The sequence below is a fragment of the Strix uralensis genome, chromosome 1 (genome assembly GCF_047716275.1).
Source record: "Strix uralensis isolate ZFMK-TIS-50842 chromosome 1, bStrUra1, whole genome shotgun sequence".
In the NCBI taxonomy this organism is placed as follows: domain Eukaryota; kingdom Metazoa; phylum Chordata; class Aves; order Strigiformes; family Strigidae; genus Strix; species Strix uralensis.
The window spans coordinates 76,698,916-76,724,368 of NC_133972.1; the positions used below are offsets into that span (position 1 = coordinate 76,698,916).

At 38.6% G+C, this 25,453-nt stretch overlaps 1 protein-coding gene across 6 annotated transcripts in view; it reads right to left on the reverse strand.

Annotated features, from left to right (window-relative positions):
• NUP153 (nucleoporin 153) overlaps nucleotides 1-25,453 on the reverse strand; it is a 46,954-nt gene that overhangs the window by 12,494 nt on the left and 9,007 nt on the right. For 3 of the 6 annotated variants that reach the window (XM_074871536.1, XM_074871509.1, XM_074871547.1), the window contains exons 2-15: nucleotides 18,413-18,629; nucleotides 15,964-16,212; nucleotides 14,533-14,672; nucleotides 14,322-14,450; nucleotides 12,412-12,528; nucleotides 12,241-12,285; nucleotides 12,091-12,144; nucleotides 7,834-7,980; nucleotides 7,039-7,091; nucleotides 3,704-3,836; nucleotides 1,996-2,133; nucleotides 1,112-1,204; nucleotides 781-871; nucleotides 386-505 (exon numbers count right to left, since the gene is read on the reverse strand). In XM_074871536.1, the coding sequence (XP_074727637.1) occupies nucleotides 386-505; nucleotides 781-871; nucleotides 1,112-1,204; nucleotides 1,996-2,133; nucleotides 3,704-3,836; nucleotides 7,039-7,091; nucleotides 7,834-7,980; nucleotides 12,091-12,144; nucleotides 12,241-12,285; nucleotides 12,412-12,528; nucleotides 14,322-14,450; nucleotides 14,533-14,672; nucleotides 15,964-16,212; nucleotides 18,413-18,629 (1,726 nt within the window). Of the gene's footprint in view, nucleotides 1-385; nucleotides 506-780; nucleotides 872-1,111; nucleotides 1,205-1,995; nucleotides 2,134-3,703; nucleotides 3,837-7,038; nucleotides 7,092-7,833; nucleotides 7,981-12,090; nucleotides 12,145-12,240; nucleotides 12,286-12,411; nucleotides 12,529-14,321; nucleotides 14,451-14,532; nucleotides 14,673-15,963; nucleotides 16,213-18,412; nucleotides 18,630-25,453 lie in introns of those variants that run through there. The other 3 variants (XM_074871517.1, XM_074871528.1, XM_074871551.1) reach the window with 3 other exon arrangements.

Below are 25,453 nucleotides of genomic sequence, written 5' to 3' on the forward strand. Positions count from 1 at the left end.
TTTGTAAAGCATTTTACAAACATTTCCTTTCTAATTCCATAAATTTTATTCATTTAAAATGAAACACTGAATATTTGACTAATTCTCTTTATACTTCACTTACAGTTACATCCTAACTCATAAAGGAAAAGCAATGCATCTGGTTTGAAGTTGCAGTTTTCCTTTTAGCAATAAAAGCCACTTAGAATAGAAGGGGAGACCAACGCTAACAGATGCAGCGTTTAACGTTAATGTTGTCCTATGCTTGTATTTATAGCTAATATTGCAATTAACAGTGCCAAAGAGGTTTTTATGTTGTTATGGTGGTGGGCTTTTTAAAAATCAATGCTGTTACACGCTAGCATATTTTTTGCAATATCTTTTTAAAAGGAGTTCATTATCTCACCAGGGCTTTTTAGAATGTCTAACACGCTTCCTTCTTTTAAGACCTTTGCAGGTTTGGAGGGGCCATCGTATTCTTCTTCTTTTCCCATCTTATTGCTGGTGCTGTTTACAGTGGTGGTATCTTTAAAAACAAAACAAAAACACCTTTCACAAAGAAATCCATTTAAAATATATTCACATTTGCTAGAAACAAGGATTTCACTTATATAAGACTCTTCAAAATTCTACCTTGTTTACAACAGTTTATAATTCCAATTTGATTAAAAAGCAGATCTGTCACCGAAAACATACTTTACCTGGAATTGCTAATATGTTTAGAAAGGATAGATTTAGTATTTAAATATATAAAATAATAAAATCAGCACTTCAGATCTGAAATGCTGAAATTTCTGTTACCTAGAGTAAGTAAGGATGTCACTGGTGTATCACTGGATCCAGAAAGCTCTGTTGATTTTACAACAGGAACACTAAATGTAAACCCAATCTGCTATGAAGAAAAGAGAGACTTTTCAGATCCTGAAACTAAAGAAACTTTAATCAAATTTCACACACAAATAATAATCTGAAATCCTATCTTCAAACTTTTGGTATACAAGCTGAATGACAAATTATAAGCCAGAAACCTATACATTTCTTTTCCCCATTATCAGGGCCAATTCTGCTTAATTGTTCTGCAATATTCTACTAAAGCCTTGAGGAAAGGTTGAACTTTACTTATTTTACTTACAGACAACGGAGGTAGCACTTCCGCCTCAGTAGATTTCACAATTGGAGATGAAAATCTGAACACAGGACTGCCAACATTACTTGCTGGTTGTACCTGTATTTTCAAAAGAATTAGGGTTTGTATCTAAAAGAAAAACACCCTGGTGAAACAGTAGCAGCTACCTGAGTTCACTTATCTAACAGACGTTCTTCTGTGAAGCTGGGAAATCTGATGTTTGGTATTTATTTCTAATCCACAGATAGGAGTTATAATAAAAGAAAATGAAGCTTGTAAATAAGATTATAGTACAGTATCATCAAAACCAAATCCCATAAACCAAGAGAAAAAACTGAGATGCTACTCAGATCTATTAAATATATGGAAAAGCAGACCAGGCAACTCAAAAACCTTTAACTCAGCTCAACTGTATTCAGAGCATCAGCAAATATCTCAACATGTCAAAGCAGATACTAAAGCAGATATCTGCTTCAAAACATACAAAAATATTAAGTACTCTGGAACAGATGAATGTTTATTTTTCTGCAGTAATATTCCAATTATTGTACCCTAGGCTCACATTCTACACTAGGCTCATGTGACCATTAATGCTACCTCTAATTTATTAACTTATCTTGGCATAAGATTCCAACAAAATCTCCATAGCATTGAAAGCAGTTATACAATTATGTTAACTAGAAGTTTGCAAAGTATAAGATGGACAGGGGGCGAATCAAAAACTTTATGTCTCCCCCTCCACCTCCAAATCAGAGTACAACCCTGATTTATTCAGCAGGATATAAACTAATGTTGTTTGGTTTCATGAGCGCCATGGAAGAAGTTAACATGAAACAAAGCACATGTATACTCATCCTAAAAAGTATTCACAACATACAACAAAGATTTACCTTGTTCATCCCTGCTGTTGAAACAGCGCTTGGTGACGATGAGACAGTACTACTGGCAAGAAAACTAAAGGTGAAGGAAGGCAGCGATGCAGTACTGATGGGTAGGGGTACCTTCGGCAGTACTGGTTCCTCCACTTCCTAGGTGCAAATTTTAATTGTCACAAATTTTAATTTTTCTCTTTCTTTAAAAAGTTGTAAAATTTAGTTCTTCTCTTACAAGACATACTACCTTCCTACCCTGTCCCATCCTTAATTTCTTAACAAAGTTAAATATAACAGAGGGAGCTATAGATTAAGACAGAGCAAGTTTTCAACAGGAACCCTGACCTCCCCACCTCAGTCTGCCATGTCATTTTAATTTATGGCAGGCGTGTTTCCATGCAATACTACATTCATCACCAGTCCAGTAAGAATCCTGAAAGTTAGCTCAAAATTGTTACCTGTGCAGAACACAGATCAGATTTACTTTTGTTTTCTGTACTTTAGTTATGAAAAATCTAGAGAAGCATCATCCTTTCTAATTATCCCCTCATCTCTCCAATTACAAGTACATTCTCAAGGCAAATGAGAAAGTGTTCCTCTTACAAAATTAGACAGGACAGCTGCCAAAGTTTCTGAAGTCACTACTGAAGTAAACTTGGAAAAATATGTTTAAAGAAGTATGGGGGTTCCTTAGACTATCAAAAACCCCAAACCAAGCCAAAGCATAAAATGCCAAAAAAGAAAGCCTGACTAGCAGCATAGAAGATCACACTCTGGTAAATATAGTCTATACCATGTATCAGGATGCAAATTTAAAACTCAGAAACCTGTACCTTAAAAACTGGTCTTATCCTTGCCTTTTAAACTATTTGATCACCAAGATTAGATTAGTTAGGGTGCAAATGGGAATAGCCAATCTAATCACAATTTGCACAGTAGTACCAAGATCTACCAAGAAGCGACTAAGCAGATACAAGTTGCTACTACAGAAATTTAAAGTATCCTATAGCTTAAATCTTTCAGAGTTTTGATTTGAAGAGTCTATTGGACCTCCATATTCGGACCATTTGTGTTACAGAAACATTCTCCAGTATTTACTATTTCTTCATTTTCCATCAGCCAGAAGACTGATTTAAATTTTTTACATTTAAGATGCAGTAGTAGGCAGCTTACATAAAATCCAATCAGAAAAATAATCTTCAGGATAGTCATGACCATAGTTTTATTAAATGGACTTTTCCCATTAAAACAAGAAAAAACCTCTCGCAATGAGTTTAAGTGCCAAAAATTGCAAATTATTATCAGTAGACATGAAGAACACTGTCTTCTGCTTCAGGCTCTTGGCCAGTATCTTTCTACATGACTTAAATATGAAATAACAAAATTAAATCAACTTTGTTTACTTACTTGGCACTTGTTTCAAACATCGTTCCTTTATAAAAACTCTACAAACCTCCACCAAAATTTGTTCATTCAGCTGCTAATGAGAAACTTTATAGCATGAAGCCTCTTCAAGATAATATGACTACAGATTTCAAAAATATAAAACCAAAGTTGAAGCACTTAAACAGATGAATAAATTTGAGCTTGCCCTGAAACCCAGAGCAAAAAACCCACAAAACTTAAGTGGCATTATTATAAATTACTATGAGGCAGTAAAACTGTCATACTTAGCTAGTTACTTCAGTAATCTCAGTGAGAGCAATTAACTTAAAGAGTCCCTTACCTGTTGTTCTTGTCCAGGTTTTGATACATAGTGTACTCCTCTTTCCCTTCTCATCTTGCCACCACCACTCACTCCTCCTCCTGAGGACAGGCCGTTGGATGCAGGAGTACCAAATTTGGGGTAGGTCAAATTGCTGGGACAGAATAACAATACATGGGTTGAGAAAGGGAAAAAACAAACAAAAAAAAAAACCCACAGGGAAAAAATTTTTAAAAAATCAACTATTTCTTTCAAGCTGTTATTGGCACTGTTAGTCCTAGAACTGATACCCTGTGGCGTACAGACACGCAGACATTTGCCTTAAACACTCTTGATATGGAGGAAACCACAAGCAAGAACGAAACACCGGTTTCCGGCCCCGCAGAGGTAGGACTGAACAATAGTCCTGTGGTTCTGAACTAGGCAAGAACCTGTGATTTTAATTCCTGCCAACAACTAACTGCGCAGGCATAGGGTGCTAGGTTGTTGACTTTGAGGAGGGTCTCATATGATGCGACCCCCAGAATAATCTCCCTGCAAACACCCGGGACACACTGAGCCTGCACCAAACCAGACCATGCCTACCATCACATGACACCACACCCTCCATGCATATGCATGAAGTTTCTTGAAACCAGGCAGAGATTTTGGGACTCAGACTGTATAAAAATGGTACCATCGGAAGCTAGGGGGGACACCCCCACCACCAAGACACCAAGAATCAAGAGAACCAATGGGGCGCTGCTGGATCCACAGGTGGTAGTATCTTTCTCTGTCTCTCTCTCCCCCCGCCTCCTTTCTTTCTCTTTAACGAATTATAACTAGATCCAAGTAAAAACATGTAGCACGGGACTTGCTTATCCAGCTAAACAGTTGCCATCGAGTTACTGTATCTAACCACTTGCCTTGTATTTTGTACTAATGAATTGTTCAACTGGTTGGCTGGTGTCATTTCACCTTAGTTCAGCCCAAAGGTATCTCAAACTTGGTCACAGGTCCCAAGGGGAGGGAGGCTGTCCTAAACGCCACCTTTCAACTGTTCCACAAGTTGCTAAATACTGGTAAATATCTGACGTTCTAACCAGCAAAGCTGCATGAATAAGAGCAGCCAAGAGAAGGACATAGATAAGAAACAGTCAAAACATCCATAAAGGAATGATGACTAAGCCAGAAGACCTGAAATAGAAGAACTGATTTAGATTGTTATTTTCTAATGTTTCCTTTTAATAGTCCAGACAGTGGAAATTTTGACTGCCAGTTCTTCGATTCTGTGATGAGCATGTATCTTTGCAGGGATGTAAAAGAGTAACTAAAAATATATATATATGGAGAGAGCACGTGCATGCGTGCACGCATGAAATGCTGCCAACAGCTCTTATGGAACAGAGAGGCTTAAACTTGTGTGGCAAGATAATACAGCAGAAGCTTCAGAAGCACCTCTGGCTTTCCTGGGGCCATCAGCAGAAGCAGCAGAGGTGTTTGGGTATGCCAACATTCCAGAAGTCTTTTCAGACATGAATACAGATCCCTTTTGTAAGGCATACAAAGGCATTTCTCTGTTCGTTACAAAAGCCTAGATCCAAACCAGAAAGGTTTTCTAATCCAAGGGGGAAAAGAAAAAAACCAAAAAGAAACAAACCCCACAACACCCCTCAGAACAAACAAACAAAAAACCCAAGAAACCCATACCACACCCCAAACCAGAAGTGAACTAGGGAATAACAACAACAAAAAGCAGTATAGCATCAAAATGAAGTATCCCTGGAAAAATTACCATATCAAAGCTTATCCTGCAGCCAAGCAGTCAGTCATTACAAAAGTATATTTGATCACACTAGAAGACACCAGGTCAAGTTTCCAGAAGACTGAGGAAAAGAATTGGTCTAAACTTGTCAGATACTTGCAAACAGTCTGCTTAGCACTGTAACCACTGAGACGAAGACAGATCCTTAAGGCCATATGCTCAAACTTTTCTCTAATCCAAACTGACAACCAATTCGAATTCTGAAAAAAAATCTCATGTCAAAATAGAGCTTTATTCAGACAATTATAGCCTGTCTACAATAGCCCATACTCCTCTTTTCTGTTAACACCGGTCAGCTTCTAAGTGGCAAAGAGAGTCTTCTGTCTTCAAGCAAGTAAGTCCAACCCACTATTCTGACCCAGATTTTAAAACTAAACAGCCTTTGGTAGGCTAAACAGATGTACCAAAGTCCTGCAGGTTAGCTGCATGAAGGGATTCTGGCCAGCTACCCCTTAACAGGGTTGCGTTCCTGCTCCAGAACATGACACCCAACAGAGACTGGCTTTATAAAAGAATTTTTAAAAAAGGACCATCTACTTTACAGACAAAAGTAGAACATAGTCATAAAACCTATGAACCAAATAAAAAGCAGTATCAGTTTTCTGGATCTCCCTTCTACATGGAGGAAAAGAAAGGAGCTCTATCAAAGAAAATTTAGAACAGTTTGAAAACCCACAGTTTAAACCTAACATCTGTTTGCACCTATGCCAAAACCTTAGAGCCAATCTCTGACACCCCTGAAAAGGTGGCTGCTGTGAAGTCAAACTATCAGATGCCAAAACAAAGGTTCAGTTTGATTTTTCTTTTTGCAAGCCAAAGAATGCCCAAGGCACCATAAGAATTGCTTGGAAGATGAACGCAGAGACAACAAAATACAATTCCCTGCTACTGTTCTTTGAAAGGGACAAATCCTCCAAAAAACGTATCCTTTGAATGCAAAGTGCCTTAATTCAAGGGTTACCCAAAAGACTAGTTGCCCAGAAGAGAGAGCTATCAATATTACCTGGAGGTCGTCATTCTACCTAAACCAAGCAAGCAGTGTAATGCAAGACAATCTCCCCAAGAAGAAATACAAGTATTAACTCTCCTGGAATTTTGTGTTTTAGAGACAAGTTAGCATTTGGCCTCAGATCATTCTAAAGGGCCGATGCTTTTTGTGCAAACTCACAGAGCAGACAAATTACCTCACCATCAAAAATGTGGAACATTGTTTTTTTTACTCTTTAAAGGAAAAAAAAAAAAACAAACTTAAAAATTAAATCTAGTCCTGAACCATAAGTCACTTCACCTTATAAAGAATCTCTCAGAAATAATGATTCCTTTAGGATCAAGCTTTCAGCCTCCAAGCAATGAAATAATTAGCTGAAATTAACAGCTGTCCCCCTAATAAACATCAAGATGCCCAAATGGTTAAACTCTCTCATAATACAATTTTTTCACTTTACTGAGAACTGTTACTGCCCTTCCAAAAGAACACAGGCATGCAAACTGTAGTGACAAAGGAGAGAACTTTCTTCTTTCAAAGTGTTTTAAATTAATAGATTTGTCATACCTTTCAGATGGTTTTACTCGCTGTTCTGCAGGAAAACTCTTCTCTCTCATATCCTGCAAGTGAAATTTCAAAATGTATCTGAATGTATTTATAAACTATACACAAAGCAAAGACAACTACCCACACATGTTTTGTGTTGGGTTTTTTCATTTGTACCACTAGATATACCTCACCTACTAAGCTTGTTCCCTAGCCACTATGACTATCCACTTTGATCTCTGGCCTGAAAAGACTCTGGCCATATAGACTTAACATCTGGTCATTTTTACATTCAGATTGATACTGGAACCATGGGTGGGTTTTTTTCTGAAAGAGATGCCAATCCTGTTTTATCAGGGAAAGTTTATCAGGGACTTCATCTACACCAAAGTGACTAGAATGGGTAATTAACAAAGTGATCAGAACACATAACTGTCAGAAATCTCACTCAGAGCCCATAGCTCACCTGAAGGAGTTTATACACAGCATGTTCCATCAACGACAGCTTTGTGTACAGGAGCATATGAAAGGGAAAATGTCTCTGTATTTTAACATTCTTTCACTGAGAACAGCCTGACCCAATAGCACATCATCATATTCCAAAAATAACGACCAGCCACTTACTGTTCCAAAAATACAATTAAATCCATAAAACCTCAAAGTATCTCTTTCACAATGGTTCCCACTGTCTTAATGCTTACCTCAAGCATACTATCGGTACTCTTTGCCAAGAAAGAGCACCTTAGTAGAATAATTGGTTAGAGACATCCCAAGCTTGTAAAAAGCAGGCAGATAAGGACCAGAAAATTTACTTACTTTGTGCTTTATATCTACCCTCTGGTGAATTTTGCTGGAATCAGTAGCTGGAGTCAGAGACGGTTTAAAATACTGGGTCCGACTCACTGACAGGGAGATTGCCTTTGGTGTCACAAGTTTCTGGACAGGTGGTTGCTGCGATTCCATCTTTGAAAGGGAAGCAACAATCAAATTATCCTTGCATCTGCCCAAATTACCGCAGCATTTACTGATGAAAAAAGTTACAGAACTATAAACCTCCCATCAGTCTCAGCACCCAGTGAAAATTATTTAGAAGTGTTGAAAGCATTTAGCTTGCAGAGGGAAATCACCAGAAAACCAGTTATGAAATCCAAAAAGCTATAGAAGTAGCCAAAGTCTGACTGATTCCCATTTCAAAATTTGGCAGTTAACTTCATAGACAAAATAATTCATGTTACTATAATCAAAATAACTCATGTTATTATAATATTCTCCCATCTTTTCCTTTCCTCTCTTCACATTGTGATTTTTTTTTACTGTCTTAATCTGTTAATTTAACATTCACAGCATTAAACAGCTAATTATACAGGCTTCTAGGTTTCATTTTTCCTACATTTTCCTCCTCCTTTAAAGTCACACTGTATTTTACAACTTTTTTCTTTTTTTTTTTTTAATTTTAAAATTTTTTAAATAGTCCAATTCATTAAAGTATGTTCCAATGTTTTAGAGCTGCATTAGATGCACTTAAAATTACTGGTTCGACTTTCCTTGTCAAAGCATTTTCACAGACAAGAGTTAATTTTTAACTGAAAACACTGCATATTCTGCAAAACTGACTTAACTGAATTGTGAAACAAGAAAGACCTCAAAAGGCTACAAGATTTACCAAAGGCTCCATCTGCAGTCTTAAGGATCAGAAGAATCAGATTTAGGATGCATGCTATTATTTAAATTAATATCAACAGAAAACTGTGTTTACAATGCAGCTTTAATTTCACAGTATCTCCCAGTTCTTGGTAATAAAATTCACACTCTATAAAGTGAGTAAAAGTACTTCTTTCTAAAAACTATTAGTCATTTTGAAACCTTGAGTAAAATGTCAATTTATGTAAGTTCACAAACTTGTTTTCAGTGAACGATGGTGCATTGCTGTTTTTAAATGTAAATAGAATGGAACTGGAATAGAACAGTTGAGTCAGAAGGGACCTACAATGATTATCTAGTCCAATGATTATCTACTCCACCTCCCCTCCTCAGGAAGCTGTAGAGAGCAACAGGGTCGCCCCTCAGCCTCCTTCTCTCCAAACTAGACAAAAGCCCAAAGTCCTCAGCTGCTCCTCCCAGCACACATTTTCCAGCCGTCTCACCAGCTTTGTTGCCCTGCTCTGGACGCATTCAAGGACCTTCACATCCTTCTTAAATTGTGGGGCCCAGAACTGCACACAGTACTCAACGTGAGGCCGCACCAACGCTGAATACAGCAGGATAATCACCTCTTTTGACTGGCTGGTTTGATGTGCCCCAGGATGCGGTTTGCCCTCTTGGCTGCCAGGGCACACACTGCTGACTCATATTGAGCCTGCTGTCAACCAGCACCCCCAGATCCCTTTCTGCAGGGCAGCTCTCCAGCCACTCCTCCCTCAACTTATACTCGTGCCCAGCATTACTCCATCCCAGGTGCAGAATCATAAAACAGTTTGGGCTGGAAGGGACCTTTAAAGGTCATTTAGTCCAACCCCCCTGCAATGAGCAGGGACATCTTCAACTAGATCAGGTTGCTCAGAGCCTTGTCCAACCTGACCTTGAATGTTTCCAGGGATGGGGCATCTACCACCTCTCTGGGAAACCTGTTCCAGTGTTTCACCACCCTCATTGTAAAAAATTTCTTCCTTATATCTAGTCTGAATCTACCCTCTTCTGGTTTAAAACCATTACCCCTTGTCATATCATACCAGGCCCTACGAAAAAGTCTGTCCCTATCCTTCTTATAAACCCCTTTTAAGTACTGAAAGGCCGCAATAAGGTCTCCCCAGAGCCTTCTCTTCTCCAGGTTGAACAATCCCAATTCTCTCAGCCTTTCTTCAGATGAGAGGTGCTCCAGCCCCCTGATATTGTGATCCTCCTCTGGACCCACTCCAACAGGTCCATGTCCTTCCTCTACTGAGAATCCCAGAGCTGGACACAGCACTCCAGGGCGGTCTCACCAGAGCAGAGGGGCAGAATCGCCTCTGTCAACCTGCTGGCCACGCTTCTCTTGATGCAGCCCAGGATACAGTTGGCTTTCTGGGCCTGTGAGCAGACATTGCTGGCTCATGTCCAGCTTCTCATCCCCCCGTACCCCCACGTCCTTCTCTGCAGGGCTGCTCTTAATCCCTGCATCCCCCCAGCGTGTATTGATAGCAGGGGTTGCCCCGAGCCAGGTGCAAGACCTTGCACTTGGCCATGTTTAACCTCATGAGGTTCACATGGGCCCACTGCTCGAGCTTGTCCAGGTCCCTCTGGATGGCATCCCCTCCCTCAGGCATGTCAGCCGCACCACTCAGCTTGGTGATGTCTGCAAACTGGCTGAGGGTGCACTCAATTTCACTATGTCACTGATGAAGATCCAGCACTTGTTCCATTTCATGCCACTGACGATTGCCCAATGCTCCAATCTAGATCCCTCTGCAAGGTCTCTTGTCCTTCCAGAGTCAACAGCACCTCCCAGTTTAGTATGATAAGCAAACTTGCTAATGGTGCATTCAACTTCTGCCTCCAGATCATTGATAAAAAAATTGAACAGCACTGGCCCTAGAATTAAGCCCTGCAGAACACCGCTGGTGACCAGTCACCAGCCAGATGTAGCCCCATTCACTGCAACCCTTTGAGCCCTGACGCTCAGCCAGTTCTACACCCAGTGCACCATGAACCTGCTCATCCCACTGTTGGATAGCTTGTCCAGAAGGATGCTGTGAGGGACAGTGTGAAATGCCTTACTAAAATCCAGAAAACTACATCCACCACCTTCCCTTCATCCACTAGGCAGCTGACTTTATTGTAGAAGGATATCAGATTAGTTAGACAGGAATGTATAATGAACAAAAAGTAAGTTGCCCAGTTAGATTTTTAATACAATAAGAGCTATTCTGCATGGTGCAGATCCTTGAAATAAGAAAAATACAACAAAAAATACCTGCAGAAATTTTGCCTGACTGTTCAAGTGTTCTGTCAACCATATGTTTGCTTTAGCAGGAAAACACACAACCCTCTCCTCCCCTTCTCATCAAGGGCTACCCTTGCCCTGCCAAATTTTATGAATTCTAGTATTATGAATAGACAATTTCTCTACTTTTACCCAGTGACAGCTGTGTGCAACATTCACTTTCTGACTGACATCAGGCTCCACACTGCAAATCTAGTAGATCTTTCTTAATGCCTCATCACAGGTGTAGTTCCACAATTTAACTGAGAATTCATACCAGCTTTGTTTTCAATTATTTGGATAATATTTATGGTAAAGAAATTATATGCTCTACTTTTCAATATTCTTGCAATCCAGCATGTGGCAAAAGATGGTACAAAAAATCCAAGATGTTTGTAAACTGAGGTGACTGTAAAATTAATTATATTTCTAATCAAGAGATTAGCATAGAAACTTCTTGAGACGTTCTGTTCATTTTCTCATTAAAACAGCAGATGAAAAGTTTGCATGGAAGAAAAACCACACTTCTGTTCCTTCGGTTGCCTGATCTTAAACTGGCCTTTTGTAGGTTTTACAATTTAATAAACTCAATGATACCCCAAATTAAAGTGATTAAAAAACATTACTAGTTTCCTTCTCCTTACTTTGAGTAGTAATAAAAACCATAGATATTATTTTTCTGCTTGAAACGAACATGAAAATCTGCACAACGTCTGTATGATCACTCAATCAGTATTTTTCTATTTCTGATCATTTCTGCAAGAGAAAGCTTTCCTAAACAGAAAGATTAACATGCAACTTAACCCCAAGTTGCAGGACAAGCTAAAACTACTTTGTGTGTTCCAGAGAAATTGTTCTTGATTGACACATCAAGACACCACCACATAAAGAAAATATAATTCTTAACCTGGGTAATCTTCACAGTCCTTCATCTAGTGTGGGTAGAAAAGACATTTTTAGCAATTTCTACACAGCCAAGACAGCTATAATTCACGTAACACTAATATTAACTTGAATTTATATGTATGCTGTCATTGAGGTTTGTGACATTTCTTCTAATGGTTATAAAGCATAGAAAGTTATCTATCTCAGCTTAAGATGTTACTGGTTCTTACCTGTCTTCGTTTGGATTGGAAGCTAGTAATATTCAGCAAGCTCCTGTCCACAGGCTAAGGGGGAAAAAAAGCTTAAATATTAGAGGACAAGTTTCTTCCTAAGAGAGGATTCCATCCAACAAAAATTTGGGGGTTTTGTGATCAACTTACAGAAGACAGTGGACTAGAAACAGAAGACGGAATCCTTTTAGCATCCTGTTGAAAAAACAGCGCAATAAATTAAACTGGACACTACATAAAGAAGATCTTCATCCTGTACTGGCACATCTACTATGCTTTACAAACACATGAAATAAAACAGCTTAAAGGAGTGCCATTTACCGCCAAAGGACTTGACATCTTCTCCAATGACTGCAAGATGCGCCGTGCTGTGGAACTTGTCACACCATAGGACTGCACGCTTGCTTGTTTAGCTTTCATTTGCCTTCTTACTGGTGGCTGAAAAATTAGTATTGCAAATATTATGATGTTTGATTTTTAATTAAGCATGCATGTATTTTATGCCCTATAGCTGCACTGAAGATACAACCAATACTCTCGTGATGCCAGAGAAAAATGCACTCACTGGGCATTCAAGCCATGAAGAAGAAAATATACTCGCTGACTTCATAGAAGTGTAAGTGGGGCCCCACACATCTTGCACATGGGATAAAGCAACAAAAGAAATACTTAAATGTAAAAGGTCATAAAAGGGAAGATGTTAGGCCTGCAGGATCTCTGAAGCAGTAATCGGGAAAACAGAACTGAAACAAAGGCTTGAGCTGCAGAAAGTACTTTCAGTAACAGGCCAGATCTCAGAGTTTCATGATGGTATAAGCATACCATCTTAAAACCAATGTATACAACCATCATCACAAATTTCTAGTTTTACTTCTCCCGTTTCCTCCCTTCTCCTAATATTACAGCTGACTACAGATCTTTTTACTCTGTTTAGGAAGATAAAGATCTGATTTGAACTGTAACAGATCTAAACATATTACACTGAAAAAGTAAACTTTTATTTGTACCACATGACTTTGACTATAATTTTAAAAAAACTTCTTTCAGTGTGAATACTTTTTTTTTTTTTATGTTAAACCCCTCATGTAACCACACGATGCTGCTATGAGAAGACAGGAAGCAGACCATACAGCGTGTAAAAAACACAAGCACGACTCATCGTAATCCATAGCATGCAGCAACAAGGAAGCGAGTCTCTCCTTTAAAAGCCTAGTATTTTGGTTCCTCTCTTCAGCATCATCCACATTTATTTGGTAAAAAATAAAAATACCTGACCAAAGAGGGCTTCTAGCTTACAGGAAGTTTTGAGTGTTCTGAAGTTTGATTTAACACCAAGTCAGAACAAATCAAAGGTTTTCAACATTTCCCCTAATTCAGGAACTTGTAGGTCCCCTTGTTCCATGGTAGAAATGGACTGCTAGAATAGGTCCAGCAAATTCCCAGTTCCTTAAATAAAGTTCCTTGTGACTTTTTTTTTTTTTTTTTAAATAAAGGTCATTTTGATTTAAACACTTTCCAACTGAACCAGATTTTATTGACTTTCTTTTAGATTCAACTCTAGCTACTGAGAGTTGTCAGCATTTGTAATTTGCTGTTTCATTTTAGAACACAAAGAACTCTTAGGGGCAAAGAGCTTTTCAAGAGCTATCCAAATGGTATTAAAATAGAAAGCATTTTATTGTTTATCTTGAGATTGCATTTAGGACTCCATGCCTCCCTCCAGGTAACAGAAGGGCAAAGGATCAGCAAAGTTGCCTTTTAGATACTATTACAGTAAAGAGTGCACAGTTTTATACAACATATTCACAGCGTGGGTGTAGGCATGCTTGTGTAAGATCTACAGGCAAGTATCAGACAGGTAGTTTTTGCTACTATAAACACAAGTTTTCACAGTTATGCCATCATTGTTTTCATTTACATGTTGTCTTAACCTAATGCAGTCAAAGGCAAACAATGGCAGAAAATGTAATTTTCTGAAAGACTTAACAACAGAGGAAATCCCAACTACAAACAACTAGCCAGAATATAAGATGCTACTGTCATTCTTGTGTATTATGACAAATACTTCTATGTAACCTTTTAAAAAATAGTTTAAACAGAAATTGTTCTTTTTTACTCCTGTAGGCTGAGAAGGCAAAATAGGGACTGTCACCACATTTTCAGCTCCCTGCTCACAGCTTTTTGGCATTTCAATTACATTTTCCCCTCACACTGCACGACTATTCTCATACCTGATAAGGAGCAATTCGCGCTTTTGTCTCTCTTGCTGCTGCGGCTGCACCACCATAAGTGGTCTTTCCAGGGTAAAATGGAGAATCCCCAAGTTGGCTTGTCTTAAAGACAGAAGTGTTTCCAAGTGACTACAGAAAGGTATTACGACAAGAGGTTAGTAAAATGGCTACACATTCAAATTGATTAAAATTAATGCTGTACAGTACTTACAGGAGACGGAGACCCAAAAGCAGATAAATTGAATGCAGGTTTTTTAGAGCTAGCTGCAGGATGCTGTGAGAGGGAATGAGATCTTTCAGCCTCTGTGGACCACAGCAGTGGTGCTGAAGTATTTTTTGAAACTGTGATATCTGCCAAAACGACACATGCTATATGTAAATGCCTTGTGTATATAGGGAATTTTAATATTAAAGACCACACCAACTCCAGAGTTCTTTAATACAGAAAAATAAGTCTTACAGAACAAAAAAGTCCCCTAACACTCATTTCTCCGGCACTCTAACCATCAGAATTCTTCAAACAGATCAATTTCACATACGGTATGAAAATCAAGTATCAACTCCAAACTTAAAATCTGTTCACAGAACCGCAAATACGTTACCTTTCAGTAATCTTTCAAAATCATGCACAACAAGTTAATAGTATGCTTCCAATGCAGAGCAACTTTGTTTTTTCTTCTTTCATGGTAAAATAAAAGGGAACTACATAAACACTGGTGCATCTGTAATGATGCAAAGTCTTTCCTATGTTGGTAAAGGGTGGAGGCCAGCAGAGATCAGAACTGCACAGGTTTTAAACCTGAAAAAATCCCCAAAGGCTGAACTAACACAGTTAATGACCTATTTTCCATGTATGCTTTATGGAGACACTCCAGAAAGTTGTAGTAAACTCAGGTTATATTGCTAAACCCTGGCAACAGCTATGCTGAATTGTAAAAATACGTTCTCCAGAGAACTTGCTGAGCATGCCTCAATCCCTGTTTATATGGGGGACTAGAAAACTCTGTAAACCTGCTGTTTGCCCTTTCCTGGTGAGATCACCTAGGTCCCCATCTACATCAATACAATATTCTTTTTTTTTTTTTAACTTTAAAATGGTGTATATTCCTCAACCGAATTCAGCAAAAGACGTGTCCGTATTGACAACTGATGCCTTCTAATAAGAAACATCAAAAAAAGCAGCCCAAAACTTTTTTGGAGTAGTTCCTTTATTGACTCCTGGTGAAAACACTGGAAAACATCTTGTGATTCTATTTGTGACCTGTATTTATTCACATTCAACCAGCTGTCAGTCAGATATTCTGAGTCACTCTTCCTTCTAGTCAATCAACCTAGCTGTCAGGCTACAGTGAGTCATCTTCAGTTCCTACTATCCCAGGTTCAAGATTTGCAGATAACCTAGCTAAAAGTGTTTATCAGCACTGACTCTTTATAACATCCGAGTCTCATAAATGTATTCCAAACCGTAGTTATATTAAAAAGGTGACAGGATTATCTACTTCTAAAATACTAAAAATTAAATTTAATTCTAACATTCAAAGCTGACATTCACCTACTTTATTTACTAAGGTGATGTGGAGTATTAAAGAATGCAAAGTACTTCATGTTACCAAAAAAATCAATTAGAGAACACAAAAGTTACCTTTATCAGACGCTCTAGAAGAGAAGCCACTGGTTGTTGAGATGTTATCATCATCATGCTGAGAGGTAGAATCTTTTATTTCTTTTACAAGAGACAGTCCAGGACTGCCAATGCCAAGCGAAGAAGATGTAGAGGGTTGACAATGTGGTACTGTGGAATCCAACATGGTACAGTTCAAATGACTCCGATGGAGAGAGGGCCTTGTTAACACATCTGAGAAGTTCAATGCAGATCTACTCGTGGATGGTTCTAAACAAGAAGAGGGAGACAATTAGCTTTCCTATAGGCAAGCTCACAGAAGCCAAAACCTCTTTTCTATCAACAATCATGCTATTGCCAAGTTCTAAGCACAAAAATAGAGAAGCCAAATTTAACTTCTTCCTCATCCAGATAGAGTTTCATCTAACTGTCTTATTACAACAGCAACACTGCTTGCAGTAACTATTAATGTCACATTAAGTAGTAGTTAACGATGAGGTTCTACAACACCAAATTCTGACCCCACGCTCAAGTGCTCTAACACTGGGTCCTTCACTAAATCAAATGTGCAAATTCCTTCTTCTGCAGATAAAGCTTGCAATAAGCTTTCCAAAATTTGAGACATGGCAAGTTGCAGACAACTCTGCAGTTTATCTTGTAACAAAGATTAGGCTAATCTGAATAAATAACAGGAAAATGCGTATTTGCAGGGATTCTGGGGGGTTTTGTTTGTTTTGGTGTTGTCATGTCCCCTCCTAAATTCTACCATTAAAAAGGTGACAGGTCATGCTACAAGCAAAACTTTATCGCCTATCCAATAACTTTTGAGTTTTTGGCACAAAGGACAAGCAAGCATCATGGCCTCAGCTGCAAGAGGGCATTTTTTCTTCATGAACCAAAGGGTCTGTAAACACTGCCAGTGTCCTGTAGGAGGTGGTCTCACAGCTCCAACTTGCCACATGAATGGAACAGCTATTAATGGATATCCTGCCTGATATCCATGTAAGTCCACAGTCTCTCCCAGGAATTCTGGGTACGAACATGATTTTGAGTCACTCTCCTCTTGATATTTGCACTGAAGCTTAAACTAGCTAGTTCAATCTTCATAACTACCACAGCACTAGTACTAGTTCTCCAAAGCACTGGTAGATTTTTAGGGCTGTCTTGTTTGAGATAAAGAAAATGTTATGAGGCTGAAGGCTGGTCAAGCAAAGGAATACAGGCTCTAGCACACTGGTACCTCAGAGCTGAAGAAACAGGCTTTCTAAAATTATAATAGTAGTAATTAAAAAAAAAATCTTATTATTAACTATAGCAAAAAAGATTGGTCTACAACATCCACAGACTGCAACACAAGCTACTAAAGGTTCTAGGGTGTCCATCTGCTCCTGATTTCTTGGAGCTAGAAAGTTTGCTGTGCAGCTGTTCTTACTGAAAGGTCCTTTCACACAGTTCTTCAGGAAAGCCAACACGTGTTGCTCATTCATGAAGACCTTTTCTATTCCTTTATCCAAACTTATTCTCAAGCTACAGCTACACAGAAAGCAATAAAGCTCCTTATTTACAAGTAGATGACATTGGTGACAAAGGTATTTCCTCATTAGTTTTCATTCTGCCAACAACAGAAGCAACTGACTTTCCACACAGATGGTTATGTAAGTGTGCTCAGATAAAATTTTTCTCTTTATTAAAAATTAAGTTCCACAAAACTGCTAATTTAAGAGAAACTCAAATGAGAGCATATGCAAATTTACAGAGAACTACAGAAACAGAGATTAATTTTTTATATGGTAAAGTAAGGGGTTGCAAACTTGCCAAGGGTCCAAATAGATTTTCAAGGACCCCAGGCTAGCCATGTACACACCTTAACATTATCAAATATTTCAAAAAAAGTAATGTCATAAACCAAGTTCCCCAGTTCTCCATTACACTAACGAGGAACTTGACTAAATTGATTGAAGAAGCCCAAAGGAAAAAAAAAAAAAGCAATCAGGACATGAGAAGGAATTTTCCTCTGCCATTCTAGCATCTGGTCTTTTGTTTTCAGGACAACAAAACAAATTAACGTTTTTATTACCTTAGGCAATTAGATAGACTTTCATTCCAGACCTTTTAAAAAGAAAATGTAACCCAGCACACTTGCAAAATGAGTATTAACAATATTTTGCACCTGGCTAATTGACTACCTGAAGTTAACTGATGACTTCCAAGAGCTGTAAGACAACCTCCAGTATGTTTTGCAATTATGTTTACAGTTTTGAGCTAAGACAGTTTCACAAACAGTTGTTCGGAGTTTTTGTTTGGTTTTGGGGGCATTTTGATTTTGTTTTGTGTGGGAGCTTTTTGGTAGATCTTTTTTTTTTAATTCTGTCAAAACGCTCCTTCCAACTTCCCTTAGAAATTTAGATTCAAAACTAGAAATCTGTGAATAAATACAGATGGCCAGAATACTAAATGATTTTTCACATACCTTCTAAATTAATTCTTGCTGATTCAGGCGTGACTCTCCCATCAATCACTATGCTATCTTCATTTGCATAATCATGGTGATAGTTTACTGGATTCTCTTCCTGGTTTGTAGATTCATTTATATCTACGCATTCATCTTCACTTTTATTGAAATACTTCTGTAACCACCCTGGTACAATGTTTTTCACCGATTCTGTCACTCTGCTAATGATTCCCTGCTTGAAAGAAACACTCGTTAGTTACAAAGTCAACAGCATATGCTGGGGTGCAACCTTACAGAAACCTTGAAGATAAGACATTAGATAGCAAATATTCAGGACAAGAATAAGATAGAGAGGGTTGATCCTTGACATAGAATCTCTATAGTTCTGGGACACACGTGACAAAAATTCACCTAACGTTGATTTACACTAACCTATCAGTTTCTGCACTTCCCAGTGACCTTCGCAATGTTCAAAATTCTGAAATTTCAGCCAAAGTTCACCAGAAGCTTGTCAAGTCACAAGGTCATCAGAAAATTCTATTTCTAAATAACTCCTGATGTACATAATTTTTTTGAGGACTCCTCCTCCTCTTAATGCCTTGACTTGAAAAAGCCATCAAAACCAGAAGCTCAGCAATTACCTACAGTGACAGTGGTGACCATAATAACTGCTAAAATCAGTGAACTTAAATATTTCTGATTTTTCTAATGCTGAACTGCAGTAACAACATGTATAAAAAAACCCCACTCACGCTCTGAACAGTCAGGGTATCCTGAAAGAAATCCTGAAAAAAAACCCTACAGCTGAATAACAGATGCCTCACTACAGGACTATTAAATAGATCCACTTTGATCAATTTCATTTCATGGTATGTTAAAGTTTTGGATCTCCAAACCTTAATATTCTGCAATTACTGAATATATAAAAGCCATTTCCATTTTGACATTTACCAATTATCTGCAACGCTTACATTGTACATTTAAGAAGTATTTATTTACCATTTTGTTTTAGGCAGTCACTTGTTTCCCATCATGCCCTCAAAATTTCAACACACCTTCCTGTCAAATCTCAACCCCCCGCAGCAGACTGCTTGCAGCTTGGAACTCCCTCCCTCTTACACTGACTGCAGTAACAGAACCAGCTGCTAAACTCCGAAAGCTGCAAGCAAATGTGAAAGCTAACTCAGCAATTTCAACACTTGGGAAACTGAAAGTAACAAAACTTAAACAGATTTTTGTTGAACTCCATTGTCAGTTGCTAACACATGTACCAAGGGCTCTGGAAAGGTACTTTGGTATTTTTCCAGATTTAGGCAACAAAATTTTCTAGTAAAAATTAATATTCAGGTGTAGAAAATTGAGAATATTCTTTGAACGTGTAATAGTTACAGTCTAGTTAACAATTCTGAAACAAGAACTTTGCTGTATTTAAGTTTCTTAAAAAATTTAGCACACACATGAAAAAAGCAGCCCATATCACTTATTCAAGTCTTTCATACACAATAATGAAAACACCAACTTACAAATTAGACACCCTTGAATCTGGAGTTAAGTGAGGGGTGGGGAAAGAGGAGGAAGGGAAGATAGAAAACAAAAAGCCTTTTCACAGAATGAAAGTCGTCTTAATTTACAATTTGACATTTTTCATAATGATCTGTAATTTAATCTTGTCCTTGCACAAAGACAGAATAAATATCCAGGGAGGGTTTAAACCAGACAGAATACAGCGTAATAAACACATCCATCACAATTACCACACTAAGATGCACACAAGAATGCCATGTTCAGGATGTTGCTGCTATTCTACATAAACCTCAGCTTTCCAACAAAAACTACTAGCTGCATTTAATGCCAGAGTTCACAAATGGTTCAGTGCACAGTACTAGCGAATAGTCAGTCCCTACTCTATCCCCAGCCCCTCATTTCCACCTTTCCCTATGACACGCTGTCCCCCTTTTTTGGGGCAAATATTTTGCTGCTATGAATAAAACCATATCAGTAACTCAGAGAAGTTAAAATTTGCCAAAATGAGCAAATGGTCAGGACACAAAATGCATCCAAGGCAATGCTCTTTCCAAAAAGCTAAACACTACTGCGTTCAGTATTGCTAGAGAGTTCCTCCATCAGAGAATAGGTATTATTGGTCATAAAACAGGCCTGTATGATTCTCTTGTCAAAGAAATCCTCCCAGGACTGAAAGCTACCTGAGACTCAAGATAGAAGTAGTCATAGGCATCCAGAAGAGTAAACACCCAATCATTAGTAATCCCAATGAGTAACTGGAGAATCTAGCTAGACTAATAATTAACCAAGATGACGTTTTACCATCCATATCTAAAACCAGACTGGTTTGACCCTTCCCTGAATATGGCAGCCTTGCTAGCTGTCTCCACATTATCAGCACTTTAAGACCAAGCTGGGTGACAAAGGGTAACTTCTCAAACCAATCCAGGAGCTGGAACTCGCTCAGCACAGCCGTACTGTAGCAAGTACTAATAGCCTGCTCCATCTGGCTTAGGCACAGTGGAAGACAAGAAGCATAGTTTTATGCTCCAGAATATTGCTGGCTTAGTGACAAAGCAAGGAGAAGCAAAATACACAGAAATGCACCTCCATTTTCTGTCTGCAAAATGAAAATATTGATTAAAGGCACTGTGAAAGAACTATGCAGGCATTCTGAACAAGTCATCATCAAACACAGATTTTGCTAAAAAACCCACCTTCCCCCTGAAAGTAAGCCACGCACCCCAAGTATGCCCATTCACACACACAAAAAAGTATCAAGAGAATAAAAATTTCCTTATGGCATCTCCTACCCACCCATCGCAGCTGAAGGCCAATCAGTAAAGCTCCATGGCTGGATTCCTGTTCAAGTCTGAGAGTTAAGGTACCACTGACCAACTACACTTTTTAACACACGCATACTACATATTCTTGCCAGGACATTTCAGCAAAGTGTCATACCTTACACTGTCTTTGAAGCTGGCATTTTAATCTTACCCTAACTTTTAGTTTTCTTATTCTTCAACTTCAGCACGTGTGTTTGAACACCCTTTCCCTCTCCTGCACATGCAACACAAGCCTACCCTGCCAGCAGCAGAGCACTCTACTGTTTCTGTGCCCCCAGCTCTGCACCTTATCCATCCCAGGTTTCCTGGCACTACCATCTCCCCACACAGGCATCATTAATCCTTCTAGAAGGCTGACAAGGATACCGTGCATCTCATTGATGTAAACAGATCTTCAGAGGTGAAATACAAAAGACATGGCACAAGACAACTCTAACAGGCTTATTCCTCCAGCAAAATCCAAGCGGACTGCTCAGATGCCAATCTCCTCGTGCCACAATTACGTACTAGTCCTTTCCTGAACACCTCCACTGTTTGCTACAGCTACGCCAAACATGGTACTGCACAAAAACTCTTCTAGTTCCCAACCCTGGGTTGGGAGCGGAGGAAGCAGCACTGGCACGCAGCTTTAATGCTCATAACTCCTCATTTCTACAGGTCACAGACGCACCAAACTTAATATCATGAAAGGGCAGAAGATGCCATGGGGCAATCCTGACTGCACATAGCAGCGCTGTAGTCAGTGAGTGTGTTTTAGTCCTTAACTGACTGATTTGAGCAGTTTGAGAGCTGCTGTCAGTACCAACAGTTGTCTGCTCATCTTAAACGCACTCATATTCTATTCTCATCCTAAAATATCAGCAGGAAAGCAGAACAAAACAAAAAAAAATCCACTGAAAAGATCCAGTAGCTTAGGAATAGAGATTTACAAGTGTTTCAAATTCTGTGCATCATCCTAAGTGTCTGCAGCTCTGCTAGATATATCTGTGTATACAAACACCACAGCAACAGTAACTACAGTTAGAGTTACTCAAGGCATATTGCCTTGAGATGCAACACTAAGCAAAAGATATGCACCTAGAAATACTAACCAGTAAACAAATAGGTGTCCTAATTTACTACTTTAAAATACCATTTCTTCAAAGGATTTATATAAAGAAAGAAAAATCAATGGGTTATGGTCACAGTTATACTTCCAAACTTAGAAGCAGGCTATTTCTTGGCCAAAAATATTTGCGGAATAGGACAGTTTTCCTTGCTCGTAAGGGTCTTTCACATAAGATTGGGGGGGGGGGGGGGGGCAGGGCTGGCAAGAAAAATCAGCAATTATGCATCACTGGAACACAGCTATTTTTGTAATTGAGTTGATTTCAGTCTGAGAGGCTTAAGTAAATCCCACTATACAACACAGGACATACTAAAAGAAATTATTTATAAATTATAATAAAGGTCATACACCAACATGAATTTGTCACGAGATACAAAATCCACAACTGGCTCCAAGAGACTTCACTTCACTGTATGCACACCTCTGAAAAACATCAAGTTTTTACCTCCAGGCCTCTCGGAGATTTCTTTGCTTCCCATTTCAAAGTTCAAGTTATTAAAACATATGAATCAGTAAGTCCTTAAAAAGAAAACCTGCACCTAACGGTGAAGTTCACTGAGATTGAGCAGATCAATCTAACCACTTCCAATCATCAAAAAGGAATTTTTGTGCTCTCTCCATCCCCCACGGTTACCTCATGCCAGCTCTGGCACATAGCGGGCTACTCTCTGTACTAGCTGAATTCATTAATCTGGCAAAAAGTACATGTTTCTCTGCTGGACTAATGAGTTCAACTGGCTCTGTGCACCAGAACTGGCCCAAGAGAGAGCAAGATCAGGCAGCCAGGACAAGAGGAAGAAGAAACAAAACTTCTCCCTTCTTTTAACCATCTCGTGTCTGCACAGCCATTAAAGATATTGTCCCTTTCTCCTCTTCAACTCACTCTTCCCTTCTGCTGCCGCTAGCACATATATGCAGCCAAGTGACTAACTACATGTATCAGTGCTCTATCAAATAGAACCAGCCAAAAATTCATCTGTAAACTGTGATGGTGAGGACTACCCCTCAGGGGCACCAGGTCGCCGGTCCTGCTTACCGTGTGGCTGCATGGGTGCTGATGCAAAAGCAGGAATAGAAAAGGAAACATGACATGATTGTCTCTTGTAGTGGCAGACTTAGACGGGCTTAGACCAACTCTGCTTTTGCTGTTTAGGGAGTGTTTTCAATTTGGATGTAGGACAGAAGAGTTTGATATTTCATTTAGACAAAAGACAATAAAACTTACGACTTAATATGAACAACATGTTACAGGAATGCCATTAATTATGCAATATCTGAAAAACAACAATTTTATTTAAGGCAAATGGACTAGTTCAGATTTATTTCTAAAAATCATGCACAAGGGGTTATGATACCAGATGCCAGCTTACTTCCTTCTTATTGAAGTGAACCTTATTTTCCTTAGTCTAGTTAGCTTTAGAAAAAACATCCCAAGGAAATTCAGGTACTGTTTTACATTTCGGCACTGTTTGCACATCTGTACCCATCATTATCACTTCCATCTGAGTGCAAAACGCCAGCGTATGCTCCAACAGATAAATCAGTGTCTAACCGATTAGGTTAAATCCTTGTGACGCTAAATGCTTTTATCTCAAGTTTTGTCCACACCTTTAGTTGACACAGTGAAAACATTACAAAAGAGAGCACAAAGTACAGGGCACCTTTCTTCCTTCCTTGTAGGAAGTGCTACATTAGGTTCTAGGTAATCCTCAGCAGCAATCAGTGATAGGTGCTATAAATTACTGAGCATACGTTCAGTGTTAGCAGTTTGAGACAGAAATCCATCAGCATCAAAAACAACAAAAAAAGTAAGATTAAGGAGACTACTTTCACTTACAACTTTACAAGCACTTTGAAAGGAGTTCTTAATCTAAGAAGGGACTCAAGTACAGTTAATATTTTTTATTGAAAGACTGCCACGCTTATGCAGTGTGCCTGCAGCTAAGTTTCATAGACAGTATGTAGAATTACATTAATTGACATGCTGCTCAGACTATTTGTCTCTTCCTGTAAGAGAACCCTAGAGTCTAAACCAATTATTTTTACTTAACGTACAACAATAGCTAAAAAAACATGGCATCAGGATAACAAACTCTGACGTAACCGCACGGGACAAGATGTTTAAAGTCTTCAAAATTAGAATGATCAAGAAATACATTTCCCATAGCACCAGACAGTCTTTACAAAGCCGTTAGTATAAGTTATCAGATTTAGCAAAGTATGATAACGTACATTTTATATTTAGGATTTAAATACACGGTTTAGGCATAAAATTGTCTATCTTATTCACAGGTATTCTCTATACAATAAGACCCAATTCATTACAGTATTTCAACATCACCAAACATAACTGATACTAGAAATGGCAAACTCTTCCTCTTTCCTGCATTTACAGCAAGGAAGTTTATGCATACAAAGGGTCTCAATGTATCATACCCCATACTACAGATCTGCTATCTCCTATAATATACTAGAGTCCCAGCAATGAACGAAACATTTTCAATGCCACTTTGCCTAAAAGCACTCACATGGTATCACAGGCTAATCTATGGCACGTAGTAAGTAGTGAGGACACCTTATGTACATAAAACACAAGCAAGGGCAGGCCAAATTCTGCAACAACTCCTGAAATAATAGTTAAATGCAGTTCAAGGGCAACTCACAGCTTACTGATGTCCATCCCCATATCCAATGCTTTCTAGGGCGGACAAGGCTTTACAGATAACTTGAAGTGTATTTCACAAAATTAAGTATTCGCTGCTACAAAATTTTGTTCCTGCCACTCTGGAGTGGCACTCCAGAGTCAATCACAATCTTTAAATAAGACAACTGGAATTAAATTTTTAAATCAAATGCAGTGTTAGCAAAAGATAGCAAGTACTCATGCTCCCTCTGAAGTATCTTTTCTATCCATGCTGATCTACAAACTGAGCTGAAAATACAATATGCTACTGGTTTTGCAAAATGTAATATGTCAATCCTGTTGCACATTCATTATGTTATCTTATTCACAATCTTGAACACAAAAGTTAAAATGAAGTAACCAGAGAATCACCTTTAGTTATTCCCTGTGATAATCTGATATTCTAGAAAAACTCAAAG